At 44.2% G+C, this 26,860-nt stretch overlaps 1 protein-coding gene across 1 annotated transcript in view; it reads left to right on the top strand.

Annotated features, from left to right (window-relative positions):
* LOC311248028 (MAP3K7 C-terminal-like protein) overlaps nucleotides 1–26,404 on the top strand; it is a gene marked incomplete at both ends in the record, with an annotated part of 33,929 nt that extends 7,525 nt beyond the window's left edge. The window contains 2 exons of the mRNA XM_084338990.1: nucleotides 19,851–19,966; nucleotides 26,224–26,404. Of these exons, the coding sequence (XP_084195116.1) occupies nucleotides 19,851–19,966; nucleotides 26,224–26,404 (297 nt within the window). The remainder of the gene's footprint in view (nucleotides 1–19,850; nucleotides 19,967–26,223) is intronic.
* Nucleotides 26,405–26,860: the final 456 nt, after the last annotated feature.

Here is a 26,860-nt window from a genome sequence, read left to right as displayed (position 1 = left end):
AAATACATGCGTAAGCGAGCATAAAAAAGATAGACAGGTCAAGGTATGGTAAATCACAGTGTTTCACATTAGGATCTAGCATCCCAATAGGCTCTCTGTTTACAGTTTCATTCAGTAATACAAATAATACAAATTGTTTAAAATGATTCAGTTTAAAAATAGTCTAAAAATTATAAAATAGAACGGACATACAACAGGGTATTTAACATACAACAGAGCAGTGCATCAGTAAGAAGTCTTAAATTACAGTGCATACAGTAGGAGGTAGTGAGATCAAATTAGCATAGAACCGATAGGCAGACAGTGTATAAAAGTAGGCAGGGTAAGAATAGTGCAGGTAAGTACAATTTGTGTCAGGATATCCCTGATGTTTCATTGAAATGCCTGAGCAAAGAGATGGGTTTTAAGCTGTCTTTTGAAGATGTCTAGTGAGTTGGCTTCCCTGATGTTTTGGGGTAGTTTGTTCCACCGTTTTGGGGCATAGTTGATAAAGGCTGCATTACTGATCCTCCTCCACTGTTTCTGGGAGCCTCTAGTAGTCCAGCAGCTGATGTAGGCAACCAGAGACTGTCAGCGCAGGACGCTGTTGAGGACAACCATCCAGCTTCTTCACATGGGTGCTACGGCAAAAAAGCTTCCTCTAGCTCCCCCATAGTTGGCGTCATCATTACAACGTTACGTTCTCAATGAGACGTTTGAAAAGAGTACAAGCTGCAGGTCAAGTGTAGAGTATAAAAGTAAAAGATGTGAGTATAGAAGAGGGTCAGTGTTTTCACATACAAATACACTCCACCTCCAGCAGTCACCACTGGTTGTCAAAGTTACACCGACACTTGGACCATATATCAGATTAGAACAACAACAGCCAAATCAACAGTTGCTTTCATACAACTCTCAAGCATGCGTTATTCTGGTTGTTAACACGTTGTATCAATCAATCAATCAAATGTATTTATATAGCACGTTTAAACATGACGCTTGTCAACCAAAGTGCTTCACATAGCTAAGCTAAGAACAAAGAAAAGTATAAAATAAACAGAAAAAAAACAATCAACGGATAGACAAAGGAAAAACAGAACAACACGTCAACAAGTAAGGCAAGAGTCTGAGTATGAAAAGGTAGAGGTGCTCTCTATATCGCAGAGATTCTGTTTCACTTTAGGAATTGAGAGCACATGATTTCCATGTTTCACACTGTGTGAATTAAGTTCATTTGAAAATAATATGGAATAATGGGCGAATGGAACTGAATGTGCAATACTGGTGCCTTGTTTTTCTACTTTATTTATCCTTTTTAAGATTCTTTATTTTAGCATTAAAGTCTTTCTTAATATGTTTAATTCTAGGAAATTGTCAAATTTCCCTCGGGATAATAAAAGTATTTCTATTCTATTCTATAGTGTAAGTCTATATTTTGCGATACTGTGTGAAGGGGGGGACTAGCAAAGTAAGATTTTCATTGTACGGTGTAACTTGTCTGTTTAACTGTGCATATGACAAATACTGTACATATCTTGAATCCTGAAGGTAGCCAGGGGACAGGAAGAGGTTCACGCTTGGCACGGGGTGGACACGGTCTGTCTGTGTGTCCTTTTGCTCAAATGGAAATTCCAGTGGAATTCTGAGGAGATTCCTCCCTCATTTCCTTTGCGTCAGGCTTTGAGACGACGACGGTGTGGATTGACGTCAGCACATTTCCCCTGGAGAGAATGAGAGCTGCTTAGAATATATATATTCTCTAGAGCAGTGTTTCCCAAACTTTTTTGGCCATGCACCCCCCCGTCACCTCCCGACCTAAACATAAAAAACATAAAAAAAGACAACCCATTCTATTCATAGGTGCATTAAAGGCATCAGGTTTAATCCAATAAGAACACATACCAAAGTATGACAAACAAAATAAAATACTTCACCACACGAAAGGACAAAATTGGCCAAAAAACAAAAATATTGGTTGAATCCACATCTGAGATGCATCCATAGGTGGGAAATATGTCCGTAGCTGCTCAGCGAGTTGGTTGAGGTGTTCTGTTATTAGGCTGTTTACAGGTTCACCCATGACAACTTTGTGTCCCTCCAAGAACGCATGAAGTGTATAGGGGGAAACACATGAGCATAATACGCTGCCACAATAATAGCACACCGGTCCCAGTCGCGCGCCTATGGCATTTTGGCAGGAAGTAAAGTGCATTTTGGATACATCTTTTTTTTTTATTATTATTATTAAAACGTACGTTTTTTTATTTAAAAGTTTAGTAAATTTCATGATTTACACAGTGAAAATCCCCATTTGAAATAATGTATATTAGTTATATTTCTTAGTAAAATAACACCATAGCACAGCCATTAGCCTTTTTCATGTCACGCACCCCCAAGAGGGCTCCGTTTGGGAACCACTGCTCTAGAGCACCAATCCACACCTCTTTCTTTCTCCTTTCGTCATTGTGGGCATATATCCTGTTGAGTTAGTACCAAAGCATGTGATGGAATTCCCCTGTAAAATGTCTCTAACCACCAGAGACATTGTGTCTTTAAGTAGTGAAAGTCCCCGTTAGGTTTTTCACAGGAGACGTAAATAAATAACGATGAGGAAAGAGGAATTTGCAGAAGAGAGAATGCCAGGGAACAGCTTGGACCCACGATTATTTAATGCAGTAAACACAAAATACATGATCTGGTATCCGTTCCCACTTTATCCAATCAGGAGAGAGAGCCCTAGATATCTTGTTTCAAGGATACATTTGCTTAAAACTAGTTTTAATTTCTTATTTTTGTCAGACCATTTTTGCAGTGTGGAGTTCTCAGAAAATGTATTTCCTGTTTACTGAGAGACCCATGCTACTGACGACGAGACACTCTATGTTAGAATGTCATAATGTAGAGCTATTGCTTTATCATTTAGACCACCTATTTTAACCAAGAAAATGCCACTTTTAATATTGGTAGCTGACAGGAATTAAAATGTAGTCCGTCTAGGTTGTTATTTGCTCGTCAAGATGAAAGGTTCTGCAGGGGAAAAGAGGGCAGTGTCTTCTACAGCAGGCAAGGCAGGATAAACTCGTTGTTAACCCTTTCACTACCACACTACCAAAGGGTTAACCCTTTCACTGCCACACGACAGAGCTAGATCCACAAAGAATGGATTGCACAGTGCTAATTGCACCCTTACTTACAATTCATGATGAATTGAAAATGGGGGACCCTGATGTAAACAAGACGAAAGTCTTTCTCTGGTCTGCATCCCCTTAACACTTTGAATGCCACGAGGTGGCGCCAGAGGTATCGCTTCAATGCCACCATCGGCGCCAATGTTACGCTTAATATCACCTAATCTATGTTTTAAATTATGGCTATGTGTCTAATCTGCCCGTCGCTTATCAAAGAATACTTTTCCAGTCAGTGCTGTCAAGGCAGATTGGTTTTTTATCGCTTCATTTCCATTTGAGAGCATTTTGAAAAGCACCCGTTTTGAGGTAAAAAAACGTTAGGTTATGACTATAACCAAGTTCTGTTAATTAGGGGTGACGCTTGGCATCACTCTGCACTCTCGCATACGTGCACGCGCACTGAATAAATTCCACAAATGTACCTTTAATACCAGTATTAGTCTGACCACACCCCTCATCAGCTTACCTTCATAAGCAGGTGTGTGGTCACCTGCTCTCCTCCTTCCCAAGCTTTCACCACAAGGTGAGGTCAAGGGCTGCAGCGGCCGTCGGATGCCAAGCGTCACCCCTAATTAACAGAACTTGGTTATAGTCATAACCTAACGTTCTGTCTCATTAGGGGCTCTGCTTGGCATCACTCTGCACAAAGGGAGGCCAAGCGGAGCCACTGGCCGACAAATACACCCCGCTGAAGGCCCCCCACAACCAACAGAACAGGGAGGGCCGAGCCCCCCCGACCCCCCCTAATGGAGGGCACCCTCCCTATTAGAGGTTTACCGAGAGGGCGACGGACCCGACCGCGCGAAGAGGCACTCAAGCAACTCAACGCACAGGGTGAGCAGACCGTGGCTTGACCCCACGACTACACCCACGCACAACCCGCATGCCACCCGGGAACGAACGGAGGGAACCAACCTCGTTACTGCCCCCAGAATCACGGGATCAAGGGCAAACCCAACCCCGTGGCAAGGCCGTAGCAGCGGAGCGCGAAGGAAGACCCAGACCCACCAAAAGGACTGGACTCCCTGGAATGGGGGCCCGGAGAAGTCCATGATGCCAGCATCAAGACCCCACCAGGCGGGCACTTAGTGACCCCGCCCCCCACATCGCCAGCGTATTCGGACAAAGGCCCCTCAGCCGAGCGGGCCCTGTCCTCCCCAACAGTACACCGCCTGGCACACTGGCCCTGCAACAGGCAGACAGCATGGCCGTAACACACAAGAGTTAACCAACGGAAGCAGGCAGTGCACCGGGAAAAAAGACCAGGCAACAGGCTGTTAACCCTAGCCTGGAGACTGCGGACGAGACAGGCGCCAGAAAGGACAGCTGAACACAGCCGCCCCGGCGGAAGGGGCGTATGCTGGCATTGTCGCATAACCAAGCCTCCACAGAGAAGGCTGACACGTCCGGAGACGTCATGAACGTGCAGGGGCACCCTCAACCGGTGAACCCGGGAGTTGACACTGCAGCAACACACCAGAGAACCAACCACCCAGGCGTTACCCTATGCAATGGTTGGTCCCATAACCCCTCAGGAAAGAAACCCCAAAACACACCTGCGGCACTGCCGCAGCCCGTGTTCCGGTTTCCAACAGGGTTATCCCGGGCCTACGGGTCAACGAAACATTACCCCGGACCGGGCCCGGTGATACGGGGAGCACAGGGTCCCCCGAGGAGGCTAAAAACACCCCAACAGGCCCCTCTTCGCCAAGCGCAAGAGAAGAGCGTAAAAATGGAAGACCAGCCCCAGCACCCCGCACTCGGTATTCCCAGGAGGTCACCCAACCAAGTACCAACCAAGACCAACCTGCATGGCGGCCGAGATCGGGCGCGTACAGGTCGGCACGGCCGTAAGCCATTACGACAGTGTAGAATACAATGTACCCAACAAGGATTCCATAACACTCAACCCTGTGACACCCGGACCGACCTAGCATATTTTCCCCCTGAAAAAAGCCCAAGTCCCTCAGGGTACCAGAACAGCAGATCTGCATCCCCGGCGGACAACGGGTTTAACTGATCTGGACCAGCGCGACCAGAACCAGTCCCGTGCCCTAACTACGCCGACCTGCCAAACCCAGGAGAAGGGGCAGATATGCGTGTTGATCCTAAAACATAAAAAGAAGGTGCCACCCAGACGTTTCGGTACGAACCGCGCCCGGCGGCCCACCCCCAGGGCGTGAGACCCTTCCCCATATGTCCAGATCCATTCCGTTATCATCCCCTGACATGAACGGGAAACCATCGACAACCACACAGGGTGTCGGAAGAGGAAAAAACCCCCATCCCAATTGCTTCATAAAAACGCTGTTTTAACCCCAAGCAATCAAGGCGCGCCAGTCAGCCAATGTCCAACAGAACATCCTGAGCTAGCACTACGTGTGCGTTTTGACATACCCACATCAACAATAGGCTGTTTATTGAATCCCCAAAACGCCCAGGGGAACGACAAGAGGGGCGAGATGCAATCCACTCCATGAATGAACGAATGAAAACTTTTGCAGAAAGGGTACAACCCAGTACGGCGCAATACACACAATTAGGTAAGGGGAGGCAGACCTGAGAAAGACGTTAGTCTTGTTCCCATCAGGGACCCTAATTTCCAATCCATATAGACATCCAACTCTTTATAATAATAAAGAAAAAGCATCACCCGTATGAACCTACTGCACAGCTGGGAGTAAAAAACCCGTTTTCACATGATTTAAATCCAGTCACTCCTTTTAATCAGAGTGTAAGACCAGACCCTCCCAGAAACACCTTCCCACATGAGTTTATAGTCATGAAAAAGATATGCCAACTGTGAGTCACGTGACCAACCGACTCAAGTTCACACATAAATCGGGCGCAGCAGAACTGTGAGCCCTACGCTCTAACTCGACACCTTTAAGACACCTCAACTCATGGAAGGCGTCGCCATAGCAACACCGCTACAACGGGCGGGGAAACCTGCCGGCTCCTGTCTTGTAATAGGAGTCGGCAGAATAACCCCCCCCCCCCCCCCCCCCCCTGCCAAGACGTCCCACCGGCTTGGCCGTGACTGGCTCAGCAGAAGAGATCAAAAATCCCCTAAACCAATCAAGTGGGAAAAGGAGGGGTTTATTCGACACCCCCTCACGAAAACACACTTCATACCCTACACACAGAAAACAACCGTAGCCATTTTGAAAACCTCCGGTAGAATGCAATGCATAGCATAAGCTAATACAATGCCCGCTACCCACAAAAATGTGAACAGGATTTTACAACAAAACACAAGTCGCCTGTGTGTGAATCCTACACCCGTTGACTATGTCGTACATAGCAAAAAACGCTGACCGAGAGTAAACGGCTAGGCCGTGGAATGTGCGTGTACGAGTATTACTGCAACTAAACAACACAGCATTGTGAGACACATACTTAGTTCAAGTAATGGAATAACACCAGTTTCTACCTGCATGTGGAGCATCAAGCTAATAGAACCTATTACTGAGTGTATGTTGCAGACCTTGCTTAACCTCGTAACCCAACACGACTCATCTCACAACGTAAAAGGGCAGATTCATATATACACAACCCCACCATATGTATTGTTGAAGAAACACACAGTTTGTTCGGCCAAAACACAGTCCCCCTTATATCGGGGAACTTTTTTATTTATAACGTGTTCTAAGGCACAAAATCATAGAGGGGCCGGGGAGGGTGTAAAAGAGAGGGGATACAGAGGGGAAAAGTCACTCAGCGGCGTCTGCCACCTCGCGCCGCTCGAGTCTTGCCACCCCGAGGAGCCCCGGAGGGACGGTAGGTTACTGTCTGCTGGACACGACGTTCCCTACCGTCTCCTCCGGTCGTGGATGGGCCGGCGGTGGCAGAAGCGCCGTTTCGTCCCCTGGCCCTCTTGGAAGGGCCAGCAGCGGCGGCGGAGGCAGTGGTAGCGGCGACGGAGACAGCTTGACGTCGCGGAAGCCTTCTGACTCCACCGGCAAAGACGGGAGGCGGAAAATGGGGTTGGAGAATGGACCTCTCCTCTGCCATCTCTCTGCATGTTGAGGTCATCAACCGCAGGGCCTTCCCGAACAGGCCAGCGTCGGAGAGGGCGGCCGTCAGAAGAGGAGCTCTCTTCTTCTCTGGCACACGGGCCTGCTCCAGCCAAAGATGACGCTGGCCCAGGGTGGCCAGGGCGCGCACTTTCCCCATGGCTATGGCCAGCACCTGGGAAAGGTGCAGGACAGCTCCCGCCGCCTGGGTGATCTGATCGCATTTCACCTCGTTCAGATCCGTGCCGCCCGTCATGATCCCCGATACAAATCTAGCCAGGTGGGCGATGTTAGACGCCGCAGCCAGCGATTGTGTACCAGCGATGAATGACTGGTCACCCCAATAAGCCAATCGCCTAGCCGATTTCCCCTGGAGGACCGGCTTGCATAGGGGTTCCCACACCATATCCGGACAGAGGAGAGCGGCCATCGGAGTGTCAAGCCGAGGCACGCCCTCCCCCATACCTTTGACCAACCCCGACACCCGCGTAACTGGTACGTAGGCGGGAGTTAGTCCCATGATGTTGGACACCGCCTGACCCCGACGAACATAGGCCCCCATTGAGGGGAAAAATGGGTAGACAACGTCCACCCCTCTCACTGGGGGACGCTGCCAGGGATGACCTATGAGATCATCAGGGACAGGTGCAGGCAATGGCAGCGGCACGCCGTTTGCGGCGGCGGCTACCGCCATGAGCTCGGGAAACAAAGCCCGCAGTTCCCCCTGCGGACCTTCCTCCACCGACCCTGCATCCCTCACATGCAGCAGGCTGCGACTGGTTAAGGAGCCACAGTCTGATGTGGCCGACAGTAGGGCATCCTGCTGATGAGGCCAAGGTGGTTCCTCGACATCCTCGAACAGGGAGCCCCATGGAGCCATTTCCCCCCCCTCCGGGGTCTCCTGAGGAGGGATACTCTCCTCCACGGGGCCATCATACAAAAATCCGTCCGCCTCTTCCATGAAGTCCTCAGTTTCCATCGGAAATCCAGAGCCGGACGCATCTTCGCTGGTCTCCAGCAGTTCCCCAAACCCAGGCCGTTCGCGTCTGCACGCTACCATCCTACTACGTGAACGGGCAGACGCGAAAAGTTTGCGTCGCAAATCCTCTGGCTCCAAGACAACCCCCCGTTCACCAACGGGCGATTCCCTGGAACCAGAGGAACCAGAGTCGAGATCAGGCCATCGCCGGAGCGACGGCACCGACTCCTCGGCTCTTCGGAGAGGCAAACTATCCATCGGCTGCCTCCTGGGCTGGGTCGGCAACCACGAAAGTGGCAACAGCCCAGCACCAAGGCGCACGACGGAGGCGGGAATGGAGAACCGCTGGTGAAGAGTAGGTCTAGCGGGTCTACTCTCCGCGGAATACATTATGACCCAAACCTTTTCTTTACAACAGATGTGAGAGAAGAAAAAATTAAGCACAATGTAAACTCGTCACAACTCTTTTCAACTAACAACACGTCAAGTGGGGTACTACCAGGCACTTCCTTGTGGTGAAAGCGAGAAGGAGGAGAGCAGGTGACCACACACCTGCTTATGAAGGTAAGCTGATGAGGGGTGTGGTCAGACTAATACTGGTATTAAAGGTACATTTGTGGAATTTATTCAGTGCGCGTGCACGTACGCGAGAGAGTGCAGAGTGATGCCAAGCAGAGCCCCTAATGAGACAGAACTGTTCATTCTGGGCCATTCTATGATAATCGTCTTTTACTGGAATATTCCAGAACGTTGATATTCGTCTGCCTATTTATGAATCGTTTTCAAATAAATGCTAGATGATCAATATTATACGTGCACGCAAGCACATTCGAGCCGCGCACGGATAATCGCCGCGTTCATTTCCTCTTGGACTTTTACAGTGAAACCGAAAGAGCCCATTTCACAAAATTAGTCTGATTATCCTAACACTGATAACATAGATTCCTTACCTGACATCAGATGGTATCCAACTGGTATATTCCAATTCCTGATCACCATTCGAAAAAATCGATAAGTGTATGGATCCAACGTGATACAGTAGTACACATGATTCCGCGGCACTGAGAGGCTCCAGAATGAACTGTGGTAACCCCGGCTGGATCAGTGGACTGGAAAATGTGGAGTACCGGATTTCTTTCCCCATCCATTTTCATTGAGTCCATTCCAAAATCTCTGTTACAATTTTCAAATACAATTTTCATTCAATCAATCGCCGCGCCCCCCACCCTCCCCATAGCTGAACTAAGTAGGCAGGCTGAATCCAGCCCTTCACAGCATTGTGTATGTCCCTCCAAAGGGTTCCAGAGTGTGAAAAGATGTGGTTTTTGGTCTTATTCAATGCAATTTTACTATATTCGAGGGGTGACTAAAAATAACTGAGGTTGCGGTTACACTAGGGCCATTTCGTTTCATTTCGCTTTTGAGAATGCTGCGTATTGGCAGGCAACTAAGAGTTAAGTTAGACGTCGTTTTGTCACGTCTTCTATATACATGTAGTACAATGCCAAAGCAGTAGGTGGCGATGTAGTTCAAACATGAAGGCCATTTTCAACCAATCAGAAAAGGTTGAACGCGTCACTCCACATCCTGCTCAAAATCTCAGAGAGCCACCATCTTTATACCTCGCATGAGCCATTTAGCTACATAGCATTTATTTTTCAGCAAGAAATAAAGTGCAATAAACAAAAACGGATACATTCACTGTGTGTTCTGCCTCATTTGTTGATGATTTGTTGATGAAACAAAACTAACATCAACACAATTGACCACCAAGAGCAGAGTTTAGTCTCACAAAAATATCGCAGATTTTGTTAGCTTACGTGCTAACGTGATTGGGATATGCCATTATAACAGTATAGCATTGTGGCTAGCAGCGTAGTGACGTTAATGCTAGCAGAATGAATGGATGTAAACTTTATTTAACAGATTGCAGAATGGGTACAATACAATACGGCTAAATACAAACAATTGTTAAGGGAATGCAGACTGTTGTAGCTTGGACTGGGCTCCTTATGACAATAACTTGACAACACGTTGGTAGCCATAGCTACTTGGGACATCTCTGCTGTAAACACTGGAAATAACCTTGTGGGTCTCTACTGTGCATGGGCATTGGGTGGAACGGCTCCGTATCCGGCTTGCGCAGATTACATGGCACCATTGTCGGCGAGTTTCCAAAACGAAAACACCTTTTCAGCGTTCCCACTAGGGAACCGCGTTTTCCTGCCAAAACTGCGTTTCTTTTTAACTTGGACATGCAAACATAATCATTCAACAACAAAACGTTGCTGTGTTAGCCCAGTGTAACCATGGTGTGAGGGCTGGAAAGGACTGCATGCTGCCCAACGAGGGGGCATGTCGCTTTTCTACTTCACGCACCTGTGACCATATCTGTCAACATTGGCAGGTGAAAAAACGTGCACATTTGAGCCCCGCCCCTTCCCCCTGGCCCGCCCCCTCCCACCTGGCCCCGCCCCCTCCCAATGGAGCTGCCTCATCGCTTCCATCTGCTGGACAAAACCTGTATGTACCCAGCCATTCTACAATCTGAAGTTTTCAAGGGTAAACTGTAAAAAATAAATGTTTTTTCACAGGAAATTCACTGTATTATTTTACAGATTACTTTTGTTTTCCTACTTTAAGTGTAAATGCTATAAAAATACAGTAAATTACCTTTTATCAAAATATTAACCATTAAATAAAGGTTGTAATCTGTAAATGTAAAAAAGTGTGAAAGTGAAATGCTGTGAACATCCCTGCATTAAATTAATGGAAGTGTAAGACAAATTCAGTATAAATTCACTTTATGTAGTAGTATACAGTAGCATTAACATGTTCATATTTATTGAAATCTTACAATTCATACATAAATGTTATGATGAATTGAAAATGGGGGAAGAAGTCCTTCTCTGGTCTGCATCCCCTTAACACTTTCACTGCCACGAGGTGGCGCCAGAGTTAGCGCTTCAATGCCACCATCCACTTTAATGTTATCGTTAATATCGCCTAATCTATGTTTTAAATTATGGCTATGTGTCTAATCTGCCCGTCGCTTATCAAATAATCCTTTTCCAGTCAGTGCTGTCAAGGCAGATTGTTTTTTTATAGCTTCATTTCCGTTTGAGAGCATTTTGAAAAGCACCCGTTTTGAGGTAAAAAACAGTCCATTCTGGGGCATTCTATGATAAACGTCTTTTACTGGAATATTCCAGAACGTTGATATTTGTCGGCCTATTTATGAATCGTTTTCAAATAAACACTAGATGATCAATATTATACATACACGCACGCCCACCCCCATCCATTTTCATTGAGTCCATTCCAAAATCCCTTATGTCATCTGGGAGACGATAGGGGGCGCTTTTTTCCACATCTGATCGCCGGCGGCACTCGGGTATACTAGGGTAGGCTCGCGTGATGCAATATGATTTCAGATCGCAAAAAGAAAAGAAAAAAATCCGAGAAATCTCGTGAGTGGCTTTCAACGAGATATTAATAATTCCGAGATATCTCGTGAGTGGCAGTGAAAGTGTTAACACATTGACGACCACGGCTTGCAGTGTAATATATGGCTGGAGGACAATGCTTTGTCAACAAACCGATGTACTTTTTTTTTTTTTTTTTTTGCTCTTTTTCCCCCTCCATTTTCCTCCAATTTTCTCCCATCTCAATGTTAGTCGTATGCCAATTCCCAATCCCCTTCCTGGTCGCTGCGCACCCCCCACAGTCAGATCATCTGGGAGAGTGGAGGCTATCACGTGCTTCCTCCGACACACGTCCAGCCAATCAACCGCTTCTTTTCACCTGGCAGCGCGGATCCTCCCCGAGAGGGCGTAGCGTGTGGAAGGATCACACTATCCCACTCAGGTCCTATCCGCGCTTAGCAGGCGCCCCGACCGAACTGTAGGAGTCGCTGTTTACAACGACCCGGACCCACCCCGCCAGCTTCTCCCACCCTCTAATACAGCCAATTGTATTAGTGTGAACGGCCAGCCAAGCTGGTGACAACCCCGGAGCTGTGAGCTGGATTCGAACAGGCGAATCCAGCTCACAGCTCCGGGGTTGGTGACGAACGCAATCTCTGCTACGCCACCTAACCGCGCAAACCGATGTACTTTCTAACAGCTATATATATACTTTATAGTATTGCTATCTGTCCATTCTCATTGTCACTTGAGTGCATAAACCGTGCCTTCATAATGGCTTAAAGAATATCCATCGGTTGGTTGTCATTTTATAGCGCCGTGAATATAAGGTTTATCGCAGTTTTCGCCTAGTCTTTTTTCTGGGGAGCTAGATAATAGGCTAAAGGCTAGTCACGTTATATCAAACGCCATTTCTGCTGTATATATACGAATGAAATAAAACAAACTGCGTAGCATCCGGACTATTACAGAGCATCTATGGATGAAATGGGGGCGGCGGGGGGCGCCGATTACTATTATTGATTAGCAATACAGTGTGCGTTCAAGTAGCCATTTTCACTGATCGATCACGTTGCGTTTTAAAACAATGTCCAATCCAGCTGTAATTTAGTATCCTACCGTCAGCCCATGTGATCGCCGGCAGCATTTCGTCATTAGTCATCGGAATCTGGTAGATCAATATGTCCATTGGCTAATCATAAATCCTATTATTCCAGGCTGAAATCTGCGTTCGGTAACGGGATCAAAGATGTTCGGCTGGGATCGAGGCTCATATGAAACGCCCACAGACAGATTTCTTTTTTTTTCAATCGCCCTCAATGATACTGCAGTGGAGCGATGGCGCCCCTAAGCGGATCTGGCCGGTATTGCATGTTTCGAAAATCAAATATGCGGGTAGGTCCTGCAAGTCGATCGGGGACGTTAATAGCGTTATTAATATGGAATAAAACAATAACAACTCGCCACAAGTTAACTCGTGGCTCTGGTGACCACAACGCATGGCACCGTAACACGTATAAACTCGTGGCTGGTCCTTAAAGTGTTAACAATTGTGTATTGCGCCATACTGTATTGTACCCATTCTGAAATCTGTTAAAGTTAGCAATCAATCAATGTATTACCATAGTGTCTTTATACCTTCATCACTGTAGGCTACATATTAATACTACAACTCAAGAAGAATCAAGAGGTTTATTTGTCACATACATAGTGAAATACAGGTGGTCACGCCCGCATTGATTGTGCAAAATACAATAAAAATAGGCAGTGATCTGTACTGTACATACATCTGATTAGTATTGTATATTACTATTGCACTTTACTGTTACATTTGCACTCTGGTTGGATGCCAAATGTCTTCGTTGTACTGTATAATGACAATACATTTGAATCTAATCTAATTAGACTGTCTTATCACTCTGGAATGGATGGGGGATACGACTTCATCCCCTGTGGGGGTCTCTTGCATCGTCGCACAACAATGAAAAAGGCTGAGCTTTAGCTTGTAACGTCGTCATCGAACTCCACAGCTATGGCACCTGTTGAGCAAAAGAGTCCAATGATTAGATTTGATTGTCCTTTATATTAGCAAAACAGTCTTATCTATAGATCCTTTTCACAGCAGCCATTTAACAGAAAGCAGGGTAAACCTAGGCTAGTATATTGTCTCTTCATTAGTAACGTTAGCTGCTAGCTAGTCTGCCACCAAATAGGGGGAGGGGACCCTGATGTAAACAAGATGAAAGTCTTTCTCTGGTCTGCATCCCCTTAACAATTGTGTGTATTGAGCCGTACTGTATTGTACCCATTCTGCAATCTGTTAAATAAAGTTTTCATTCATTCATCATCTTACCTTTGATGGCTTTTAGTTTTCCCAGCCGAGTACTTCTGAGCAGAGGCAGAGTCAGGGAACATATCTGCTACGCTCCGGTTGAAATCGTTGCAGAAACTGAAGGCCACGTTGGCTTTTGCACAAAGCATAGATGTTGCTTCCGTCTACCGCCGCGTCTCTGGGGTGAGACGTCGTGCCATCCACTGCCCTACTCTCTCTCTCCGTGGGCCTCGTTCCTGGTGTGAGACATCGTCATCGCTCTCAATGCTTCCACGGGAGGATGCCTATGTTTCTCACTCCGTTTTCATGGACCCCGTTTGCTGTGTTGCCCGTCGGCAAGTGTTCTGGTGAGTCTGAACAGGACCAGACTCAGAACTTTAATTTCATTCATGGACTCTAGAAGATTCACCTGTGTGTTTTGAGTTCTCCCTTAAAGGGACAGTGCCGCTTTTTTGTGGTGAATAAATTATGCCCTTGTTTTGGCTAACTCTGATTACCTGTCTGTGTCGTGCAATTGGGGTCGCATTACAATCCCTAACACATGGCCTGAAACAACTGAGGACTGATATGTAGGGTTGGGTACCGTTTTCATTTGAACCGGTACCAGTATCAGTTCCTGGAATTAGTTTTCAGTACTTAACTCTCTATGTAATAACAAAACAATATATTTCAGTTGTAAAAAAAATATATATATATATAACATTTTTTATTTTTTTTTTTTTTTTTACTAGACTTCACTCAGGTGTATTATTGATGCTCTCATTGATACTATGTTTGTTTCTGAAGTGTGTGTGTGTGTGTGTGTGTGTGTGTGTGTGTGTGTGTGTGTGTGTGTGTGTGTGTGTGTGTGTGTGTGTGTGTGTGTGTGAGATATAGAGAGAGAGAGGGGGGTGAGAGAGATGAGGAAGGGGCAAAAGAGAAAAAGAGCTGGGAGAGTGTGTGTGTGAGGGAGAGAGGGGGGTGTGTGATTAATCAGCCCTTGTGTGTGTGAATGTAACAAGTTCCTAACGTTTTCTTTCCCCTATTATTTCATGCACACTTTATTCATTGTTTTAAATAATTATTTTCTTTTAAGTTATTTTGTGCATCACTCTGTTTTGAATTTGATGCAAATTTGCAATGCATGAGGGTCATCCTTTTGTGTTAAATGGCTGCACAAAGCAAGCATTTGTTGACTCGCATGTTGATAAGAGTATTAAAACTTGGAACTTGAAAAAGATCTGTTTAAGGTATAAAAAAAAAAAATGCGATTAATTTGCGATTAATCGCGAGTTAACTATCGACAATCATGCGATTAATCGAGTTAAATATTTTAATCGTTTGACAGCACTAATATATATATATATATATATATATATATAAATATATAATAATAATAAGTCCACACTTCTCAATATTTTAATATTTATAATTATATTATAATTATAATAATATATCATTATAATATAAGATAAATGATAATTTAGTTATTTATTGTTGTAACACACCACACAAAATAAATGCCATGATCATGTATTATGTTTTAAAATGTTTAAATATCAACATTATCTGGCCATCCTCAGAAAATACTATCAAACTCCTCTGACCTAGTCTGGTCTTTCCAAAGACCCAAGAGACGGGACAGTAATATATATATATATTTGTGGAAAAGGCTCCCACTTGTCTAGTAATATTACACCCTCATACTAAACATGTATACCGAAATCTGGTACAGATCGATCTAGTTCGATACCCAACCCTCCTGATGTGATTATTATTATTTACAACGAACAAACACTTCGACATGAGACCTAAGATTCTGTTATGTACTTGTTGCATCTCTAAATGGTGGACGCCCAGATGTCTTCTGGCTCAGGAGGGAGTTTTTTATTTGATTTGATTTGATTTGGAAAACCACAGTATCATACACAACATTGAAGTACAGTATCACGACCCTGCACTCCAGAGGATTGCACTTAAAAGCATTACATAAAACACGTATTTCCAAAGTGGTCCTCGATGGAAAACATTTAAAAAAAAACAGTAAAAACTAGTGCTGTCAGGCGATAAAAAAAAATGCATCTAATTAATTACAGGATTTGTAATTAATGAATCGCATTTTAATCGCATAACCATTTTAGGCCTGATATTCTATATTCTATAATCATATTTCAAATGGCATGTGTCCGGATGGCAGAATTCAGTACTGTATCTACAAAACCTTCCGTTTAATCATCTTCCATTTATTCATTGGCTTAGATTGTTCAGGTCTGGTAAATTTTTGCATGGTGTTATTCACAGTCAAAGATAAAAAAAAATGTCATTGATATTCTCATTTGGTTCATTACAATTTACTCAAGCCTAGACACAGTATTTCTGACACTGGGAATACATTCCCTGAGATCCATAGATGTCCCTAGATTCAGATACCAAGAACATGCAAATGGACCATATTAAAAAAAAGTCTGTAAATGTGTATTCTACCTTCTTATGGAATGAATGAGATAAAAAAATATTTAAATAAATTATTATTATTATTATTTTTTTGTCCTCCTTTTTCCGATTTTTCTCCCATCCCACTGTTAGTCGTTATGCCAATTCCCAACCCCCTTCCTGGTTGTTGCGCACCCCCCCTACTGTTGGTCCGAGAGGCCGGAGACTGTCACATGTTTTCCTCCGACGCATGTGCAGCCTGCCGGCAGCCAGCCTGGCCGCTCAGATTCTCACTGGGAGAGTGTAACGTGTGGAAGGTCGCACTACCTCTCTCCAGATCCTACCCTCGCTGAGCAGGCGCCCCGACCGAACTGTAGGGGTCGCTGTCCACACCGCCCAGGACCCACCCCGCCAGCTTTCCCCACCCTCTAATACTGCCAATTGTATTAGTGTGAACGGCCAGCCAAGCTGGTGACAACGCCGGGAGCTGGGCTCAAACCCAGCATCTCCGGCGTTGGTGAAGAACGCAATCTCCGCTACGCCACCTGACCGCCCAAATAAATTATTATTATTATAATTTTTTTAATAAATTTTGAGTTAATTTTCATAACGCGATAATTTGCTGTGTAATTAATTAATCAAATTAATGCGATAAACTGACAGCCCTAGGAAAAACACAATAGAAAAACACGATACCAGTAAAAACAATAAAAAAACAAACACAACCCTGCTACTACACTAAGAGAAGATGGAACATTTTTAAAAATCTCAAACCTAGCACCTTTACCTTTGTTTAAAAAATAAAATGAAAAAAAAAAAGCTTTAGTCTGGCTTTGCTTGATGTGCAAAGGCAGGCTGTTCCATAATGGAGATACCAGTGTAAAATAATGAGTTTCTGGCCGTCTTACTCTTTACACCAGGAACGTGTTACGGTGGTGTTTATTTCTTATCATGTCCACATTTGAGGACATGTACTGTGGGGCTCTACCATTAACTATATCATACATGTGGTTTAGTTTTAATTGTTTGACTCTATCCTCGACTGGTAATAAGTTAACCCTACTTTTTTCCTTTCTGTGGGACCGATATGAGTCCTGGGAGGAGCATTTAGCATGTATCTAATGACGTTGTTCTGTGCAACCTGTCATTTGTTCTTAAGCTTTTGTGAAAGGCCACTATACCACGTGGAACAAGAGTAGTCAAAGTGACATTGTGTGAGTGATGTTACTAAACGTTTTTTTTTTTTTTTTTAAGAAAGTGTGTGTATCGATACAGGAATTTCAGCTTCTTTGAGATCTTGGATAGAGCCGTGGTTGCTATTTCCTCCCCATCAACAGCTTGGTCCAGGGAAACGGCAAGATATTTGACAATTGTTTTGCTTTCGATTATGTTTCCTTCACACTGTACCTTGATTTTCTCACATTTCTTGAGCCTCTTATGTGTGCCAAATAGGATGGATTCTGTCTTTCCTAGATGTAGTGACAGCTTGTTGTCGATCAACCAGTCTCTAACTAAAGACTGTGAGTTTCCTCAATCTTTGTGTCTTTTCCTGATACTAGTAATGTGGAGTCGTCTGCATACATCATTGTTCTGCATGACACTGCTGCTGGCATGTTGTTGATTAAAAACAATAAATGCCCTAAAATAGAGCCTTGTGGTACCCCACATGTGACCTCTCTAACTGTGGACAGAGCCTCTCCCACACCTGTTCTCTGTTTGTGAGGTAGGATCTAAACCAATTTACTGCAACATCTTTTAGGCCTATACATTTTAGTTTCATGAGAGAGCAGTCGTCTGGTAATCCGGAGGGTCCCGGTGCGATTCCCGCTCCTCCCGGGCAGCGTTGTCAAAGTGTCCTTGAGAAAGACACTTAACCCCTAACTGCTCCCAATGAGCAGGTTGGCACCTTGCATTGGTTGCCTCCGCCGTCGGTGTGGGAATGTGTGACTGAACGGGTGAATTTGAGGCATAAGTTGTAAAGCACTTTGGATAAAAGAGTTAAGATAAGATAAGATGATCCTTTATTAATCCCCTTGGGGACATTCGGGTGTCAAAGCAGCATGGGGGGGGGGGGTACAGGGGGGGGGATTCATAGCTTCACAGTCCTATACAGTCCAGTATCTATATACACTATAGATACACTTAAAGTATAGATACAAATACAATATAACATAAAGAAAAGTACAAACAAAAGATAGTCCAGTGATGAGAGTCCAGTGATATGAGTCTCTAGTGCAAAATACAAGATAGTCAGTGCGGTGATGTGAGTCTCTAGTTCTCAAGTTATATTATTCCGCTTCAAGGCCCTCGACCTGGCATACTGTGCGGCAAAGGGAACCGCTCCCGCCTACCTCCGGTCAATGGTCTCTAACTACCGTAATTCCTCTAATAGTAACCCCGGCTTGTATTTGTTTCAACTGTAGCGGATACCAGGCTTGTATTAGGAGGAGGCATGTATAAGAGAGAGGCCTATATTTCTAATTTTCAAACAGATCATAATGAATAAATCAACATTTTGTGTCAGTTTGAACCCAGTAAAATGTACTGGGTTCATTTATTGAAACCAAGCAAGTACTGTATGAAATACGGTAGTAAACAGTGCAATTACAGATGGTCAAAAAAAGTTAAATAAAGTAAAATAGTGCACAATACTGGTATAATAATAATAATAATAATAATAATAACTTTGTTTTATACAATTCTGAGGTAGGCTTACTCTCTTGGTAAACATTAACACCATACCATTATATGGTATTTACTGCACAGCCAGGCCAGCATATAACAACAATAACAAAATATATTGCCTATGGTAAATCCGTTGAGGGAAATACCGTAATTCCTCTAATATACATGAAACCCGGCTTGTATTAGGAGGCCGGCTTATAATTGCTTAGCTCAACAGCGCACCCGGTCATTAATAGAGACCCGGTTTTTAATTGAATACCGGTTACTATTAGAGGAATTACGGTAACTACACACCCTCAAGACCCCTACGCTCTGCATCTTCTGGTCGCCTCAGACCTACTCCTATCCGAGCTCCGGGAGGGTCATCAAGGAGAAGCCAGCTATTCTCAGTCCTTGCCCCACAATGGTGGAATGAACTACCCACCCCAGTTAGGACAGCCGAATCCCGTCCAATCTTCCGCCGTCGACTAAAGACGCACTTCTTCAGCCATTATCTGAAATAAAATTTTAATAAAAAATTAAATCTAACCCTAACTAACCTTACTGTCATGCACTTGTCCTAATAAACTAACTTACACTGTAGCACTCAACACTTTGATGAACATTGTTACTCAGCTGATAGAGTTGTGCCCTTCCTGATGACTTGTCGTACATGAACTTGTAAGTCGCTTTGGATAAAAGCGTCTCAGCTAAATGACTAAATGTAAATGTAAATGTATATAAATGCACCATTTACCCACGTTACCCATGTTGTGCCTCGTTCTTCCAAATCGAACCTGAGATATTTCCTGTTATTTCTCGTCCCTCTCGTCTCTGGTTGGTTGGTGTCCTCAGCCGGTCCCGCCCTGCGTGTCTCTGAGGGAGAGTGTGCAGGTGTACCGGGAGCACTGCAGGATGGCCCGCGAGTTCCACCAGGTCCAGCACGACATCGCCACACTGGAGGACAGCAGGTGAGTGAGGCCTCCGCCCACATTTATAATAATAATAATAAACTTTATTTGTATAGCACCTAGGGGTGTAACGAATCGACCTCACAACGATTCGATTCGATTTACGATTCTTCAGGCAACGATTCAGTGCATCATGAAATCTCTTCATTTGACCACGATTCGATTCGATTCTATTCGATACATTTTCGATACATTTTCTATCAGTTAATTCCCCAAAAGAAATTGAATACACAAATGTGGCTGGGAGAACTGATTCACTCAGCATGAATGGACTATAGGTCAATAAAAACAATACACACACAAAAAAAACATAAAAGAAAAAATAAATAAATACATTTAAAAAAAAATCGATTAATTTCAATTATAATAGATTCTAACATATTCAAATCGATGCATCGAATCGAACACATTAGAATCGATGCATTTAGATTAATCGATGCATCGTTACACCCCTAATAGCACCTTTCATACGGAAACTGCAGCTCAAAGTGCTTCACAACAGAAAAAAGAGCACATAAAGTGCAGACATGTAAAATATCGCCTGCGTATTCCACCATTCTAACCAACATGGTCTGAATAGAGACCAGGCAAAATGGCTCTCGTGTTGTTGGTAATGGTTGAAGGCTGATTTTAATATAATTTCCCAAACGATAAATGGATTTGCCATAAATGCTCTTAACACTTTGAGTGCCAGCCACGAGAAATCTCGTTAGTTCATGCCAACCGTTGAAGTGCCAGGCGACGAGAAATCTCGTTTTTAATCGTTATTTTTTTATTAGCGATTTCCATTCATATTTCATCAATCTAGCCTCACGTTACCACTGGGACTGGTCTTCGAGCTCGAACAGGGGAAATACCGCCCCATATCGTCTCTCCGGATGGTATTGCACCCATTGGGAATGGACTGAATGAAATGGTTGGTAAAAAAAGACTCCGGATTCCACATTTTACTTATCAGGCATGTAACTGGAGACGATCCCAGTCATTGCCCACCCTCAGAACAGCGTGGAATATGTCTTTCGACCACCCAGCGTTGGATCAATAAACGCGATCGATATTTGGAATGGCGATCAGGAATTGGAATAATCTTTTTGGAAAACATCTGATCTGAGGTAAGGAATCAATTTTACCAGTCTTGGGATAATCAGAGCTTTTTTCACCTATATATCAGCGTGTCCCATATGTGTGTGTGTGGCTGTGAGTGTGTGTGTGCTGATCAGGAAATAAGAGAATCGATTTTTCAGCCCGCTTCTATAGCGTGCATAAGTACACATATACTATCGATAATCTAGTGTTTATTTGAAAACGATTCATAAATAGGCCGAAAATGACAACGTGTTTTGTGTATTCCAGTAAAGCGCGATTCCTGCAGAATATTATTTTTTTCTGAACGTTTTAAAAAACAAGCGTTTTTCAAAATGGTATAACCGATTAAAAAAACAATCCATTTCGACAATGTTGACTGCAAACAAGTCATTGATAAGCGACGGGCGTATTAGACACATAGCCATAATTTAAGATATAGTTTATGCGTTCGCAAATGTGATCGCTCTCCCATTGACTACAGCGCCCGGCACTCAAGCGCTATCTTTGGCTCCCCCTGCTGGCACGGAAAGTGTTAAAGGAATGCGGCAACATCATGGGAAATGCGTTTACCGTCTTCGCCAGAGTCAGACCAGAGGATCGACACCGATTTTCTCTCCTGTGTGTTCAGCAGAAAGCTATCCGGCTGCATGCCAGCCTAGCTTAGCACAAATGAATGGAAGCGGATACGGACCACTGGCCTTGCTTAAAACCCCGGGAGAGGTTTTAATTAATTTGTGCTAAGCTAGGTTAGCTTGCAGCCGGATAGCTTCCTACTGAACGCACAGAGAGGAAACTGGTCTCTATCTTCCTGTCTGACTCTGGAGAAGACGGTAAGCGCACTTCCCATAAATCAAATCAAATTTGAGGTTGGGTACGGAGGGCTAAGCGGATGAGTCTGTGGCTTTTACACGGGTGACAGTAGCACCAGGGTAAACATTACCCCTGCTGTAAATCCCTACCATTGGCCTAGGAGAGAGAGAGACATATGTGTGCATGCACACATTATGCTAACACACACGCACAGACACACAGACACACGCTGAGGCGAACACTCATGCATGAGAGAACACACACACACACACACACACACACACGGTTTATATAATGACATCAGGAGTGACAACGTTCTATTCAAAACTATTTTATTGATCTTGATGCAATTAATAAAGTTTGTGTGAAATTTAAAAGTAATGTAAATGCTTGAGCCTGCCACCTCACTGTCCTTGATGCTTCTTTTTCATTTAAATGCCTGAAGCCGCTGTGTTAATGCTTTGCTCCTGTTTATTTGTTTTGTTTCTGCTTCTTTTTCCCGGTAAGGAAGATTAATTCACACCGTGTGAATTGTCTTTTTTTTGCTTTTTGTCCGTAAATAGTGTTTAAAAGCTATTTTTAGAGTGGCCTACAGCGTTGTTTTTAGGATTTCTTTATGTCCGTATATGTCAGTTGTTTATTTCTAGAGTGAAACTTTCCTACTCTACTCTACACACACACACATGCACGCATTTGTGCAAACAATCACGCACACACACACACACACACACACACACACACACACACACTGTCCCCTGTGTCCTCAGCAACTGGTGGTGGTCTTAGCGGAGGGATTTTCAGGTCCCTGGGCACTCCTCACTGTCCTTTTACAGTTCCTAAATAGAGAACATCAAGGCCGCTCCGCGGGGTGCCACGGGCTCTCGTGGGACGAGGTCTGGCCTTGAGAGCTCAGATAGGAATATGACGAGGCAGGCGGGCAGAAACATAGCCCTCTCCTTTCAATATGCTGCGGAAACATACATACTGTCACGTACTGCACTCACATACGGTCTCTGCACACAATGAACCCTTGCACCCAAGAACCATAAGTCTTCTGTTTGGACAGCCTGTGTTGTGTTGTTGCTGTTGTAAAGTCCACAAGAAAGTACTCAACCTCTGCTGTCGTTAACTATGAGTGAACACAACACTCTAACTTACCATATTTAGATAATAAAGTACTCAACCTCTACTGTCTTTAACTATGAGTGAACACAACACTCTAACTCACCATCTTTAGATAATAAAGTACTCAACCTCTACTGTCTTTAACTATGAATGAACACAACACTCTAACTCACCATCTTTAGATAATAAAGTACTCAACCTCTATTGTCTTTAACTATGAGTGAACACAACACTAACTTACCATCTTTAGATAATAAAGTACTCAACCTCGGCTGTCTTTAACTATGAGTGAACACAACACTAACTTACCATCTTTAGATAATAAAGTACTCAACCTCGGCTGTCTTTAACTATGAATGTACACAGCACTCTAAATTACCATCTTTAGATAATAAAGTACTCAACCTCTACTGTCTTTAACTATGAGTGAACACAACACTAACTTACCATCTTTAGATAATAAAGTACTCAACCTCTACTGTCTTTAACTATGAGTGAACACAACACTCTAACTCACCATCTTTAGATAATAAAGTACTCAACCTCTACTGTCTTTAACTATGAATGAACACAACACTCTAACTCACCATCTTTAGATAATAAAGTACTCAACCGCTACTGTCTTTAACTATGAATGAACACAACACTCTAACTTACCATCTTTAGATAATAAAGTACTCAACCTCTGCTGTCTTTAACTATGAATGAACACAACACTCTAACTTACCATCTTTAGATAATAAAGTACTCAACCTCTACTGTCTTTAACTATGAGTGAACACAACACTAACTTACCATGTTTAGATAATAAAGTACTCAACCTCTACTGTCTTTAACTACAGTATGAGTGAACACAACACTAACTTACCATCTTTAGATAATAAAGTACTCAACCTCTACTGTATTTAACCATGAATGAACACAACACTCTAACTTAACATTTAGATAATAAAGTTTGAAAATATTGTTCCTCTAAATATTTTTAATGGAATTATATGGTTCTTTCTCTGAGATACTCAATTATAGCTGTGCACAAACAAGCACACAAGCACACGCGCACACACACACACACACACACACACACACACACACACACACACACACACACACACACACACTACATTGCAACACTGTACACTTCCCTCATGTTTGGGAGCCAGATTCTACACTCACTTGTCACAGGATTTCAGAGAATTAATTTAGTTTAGGTGTGTAAAAAATATATATATATGTAATCGCAGGAACCACATAAAAAAAATAATAATAAAATAAAATAACTCAAACAACCCCTCCCCTTCATCTCAAATGTAAGCGATGATCAATGGCACTGGCCCTGAACTGTATTTAAACCCCGGTCACCACCAGTGTGTTGTGTCAGCTCTGCACGTCATGGATTGAAGAAAGGTTGCTAAAGCGATGAAACGGCGTGACTTGGCTGTAAGAGTTGTTTGACCGCTAGATCCCCCCCCCCCGCGCGCGGTTTCACCGCCTGGTTGACACCATTTATTTTATTAGCTGCGACCAGCAGCTCTACACAGTAGTTAGTAGGTCACTTTACAGTCTGTCGCCCTCTAGTGGCCACGGGTTTCGCCCTAGGAGGCTGAGATTGGGCACGGAGGTCAAGTTTGTGTGTCTGTGTGTGTGTTCATGCCACTTGGCTAAAGGGGGCGTGGCATTGGGAGTGGCCTAACGCAAAAACATTGCAGCTATTATGAATTTGAGCTTGTATGTCTTGTGTAACACTTTCACTACCACACTACAGAAGGTTAACCCTTTCACTACCACACTACAGAAGGTTAACCCTTTCACTACCACACTACAGAAGGTTAACCCTTTCACTACCACACTACAGAAGGTTAACCCTTTCACTACCACACTACAGAAGGTTAACCCTTTCACTACCACACTACAGAAGGTTAACCCTTTCACTACTGCACTACAGAAGGTTAACCCTTTCACTACCACACTACAGAAGGTTAACCCTTTCACTACCACACTACAGAAGGTTAACCTTTCACTACCACACTACAGAAGGTTAACCCTTTCACTACCACACTACAGAAGGTTAACACTTTCACTACCACACTACAGAAGGTTAACCCTTTCACCATCACACTACAGAAGGTTAACCCTTTCACTACCACAATACGGAAGGTTAACCCTTTCACTACCACACTACAGAAGGTTAACCCTTTCACTACCACACTACATAAGGTTAACCCTTTCACTACCACACTACGGAAGGTTAACCCTTTCACCATCACACTACAGAAGGTTAACCCTTTCACTACCACAATACGGAAGGTTAACCCTTTCACCACCACACTACAGAAGGTTAACCTTTCACTACCACACTACAGAAGGTTAACCTTTCACTACCACACTACAGAAGGTTAACCCTTTCACTACCACACTACAGAAGGTTAACTCTTTCACTACCACACTACAGACGGTTAACCCTTTCATTACCACACTACAGAAGGTTAACCTTTCACTACCACACTACAGAAGGTTATCCTTTCACTATCACACTACAGAAGGTTATCCTTTCACTACCACACAACAAGTGTGGTAGTGAAAGGGTGTGGTAGTGAAAGCGTTACACAAGACATACAAGCATACAAGCTCAAATTCATAATAGCTGCAATGTTTTTGCGATAGGCCATTCCCACTGCCACGCCCCCTTTTAGCCAAGTGGCATGAACACACGCAAACACAAACTTGTTGTGGTATTGAAAGGGCCCCCCCACCCCCCTCCCCCCTCCTACGTGTATGGCCCAGCGCCTCACGATGGCAGCTAACTCGTATGCGGGCTGGAGGGGGGAGCCAAGGCTGTCTCGTCAACCCCAGCCCCCCCCCCTACCCCCCCCCCCCCCGCTCCGCGCCAAACATGGCAGTGCGCATGTTGGTGAATTTATGACTGTGTGCCATTATTACTATCAATGTAATAATTGTGGAATATTACTATAATGAGCTGTATGTGTATGAACCAAGCATCCATTGTGAAGCACTTTGGTTGACAAGTGTCATGTTTAAATGTGCTATATAATTTTTTTTTATTGATTGATTGATTGATTGATAGTGTGGTTGTGAAAGGGTTAACCCTTTGTCGCGTGGCAGTGAAAGGGTTAACCTTCTGTATTGTCGCAGTGAAAGGGTTAACCCGTTGGTAGCGTGGCAGTGAAAAGGGTTAAGAAATAAGATCATTCTCTCATACTACCAATCCCCCCCCCCAGGCAGAAGCTGCTGGCAGAGCTGGTGGAGGACGAGCAGGTGGCCATGGAGATCGCCCGTCTCGACGAGGAGTTCCGGGTGCTGGAGGAGGAGAACCGCTCCTTGGCGACGGTCCACTCTGAGCGCGCTCAGCAGCTGGAGACACTCAGCCTGACCGATAACATGAGGCAGGACCCCTCGTGACCTCCGACTCCACAGAACCCCTGAGACCCTCTAAACGCCCCCCCCCCCCCCCCCCCCCCCCGGCTGAGACAGAGCCGCCGTTTTACCCGCGCTCCGCAGACGCAGGGCGGTCGAAGACGCCGCGGATCAGCTGATCACCACGGCGATAAGACGCCACGTCTTCACGTTTCTATAGGAATCACGTGTGTCTCTGTCGGTTCCTGATGAGTGTTAAGTGTTTTTGTAATTATATTAAACTGAATGTAAAAAAAAATAAAAAGGAAGAAAAAGAAAAAAGCCACTGGCCATCACTGTAATTATGCAATCTTAAAGACCAGACAGCAACTTTCTGGTTGGCATTGCAATATATGGCTTATGTTTTTTTTGTTTTTGTTTAGTAACTGTGGATTTGATTTGTCTGATACGTTGTCTTTGGTCCTGTGGAGACCTGCGCCATAGGTGATAAGACGTGGTCCA

The sequence above is a fragment of the Notolepis coatsorum genome (assembly GCF_963971535.1).
Source record: "Notolepis coatsorum genome assembly, contig: SCAFFOLD_152, whole genome shotgun sequence".
NCBI classification, from domain to species: domain Eukaryota; kingdom Metazoa; phylum Chordata; class Actinopteri; order Aulopiformes; family Paralepididae; genus Notolepis; species Notolepis coatsorum.
The sequence above is the reverse complement of the archived record's forward strand: the minus strand, read 5'-3'. Positions and strand labels throughout refer to the sequence as shown.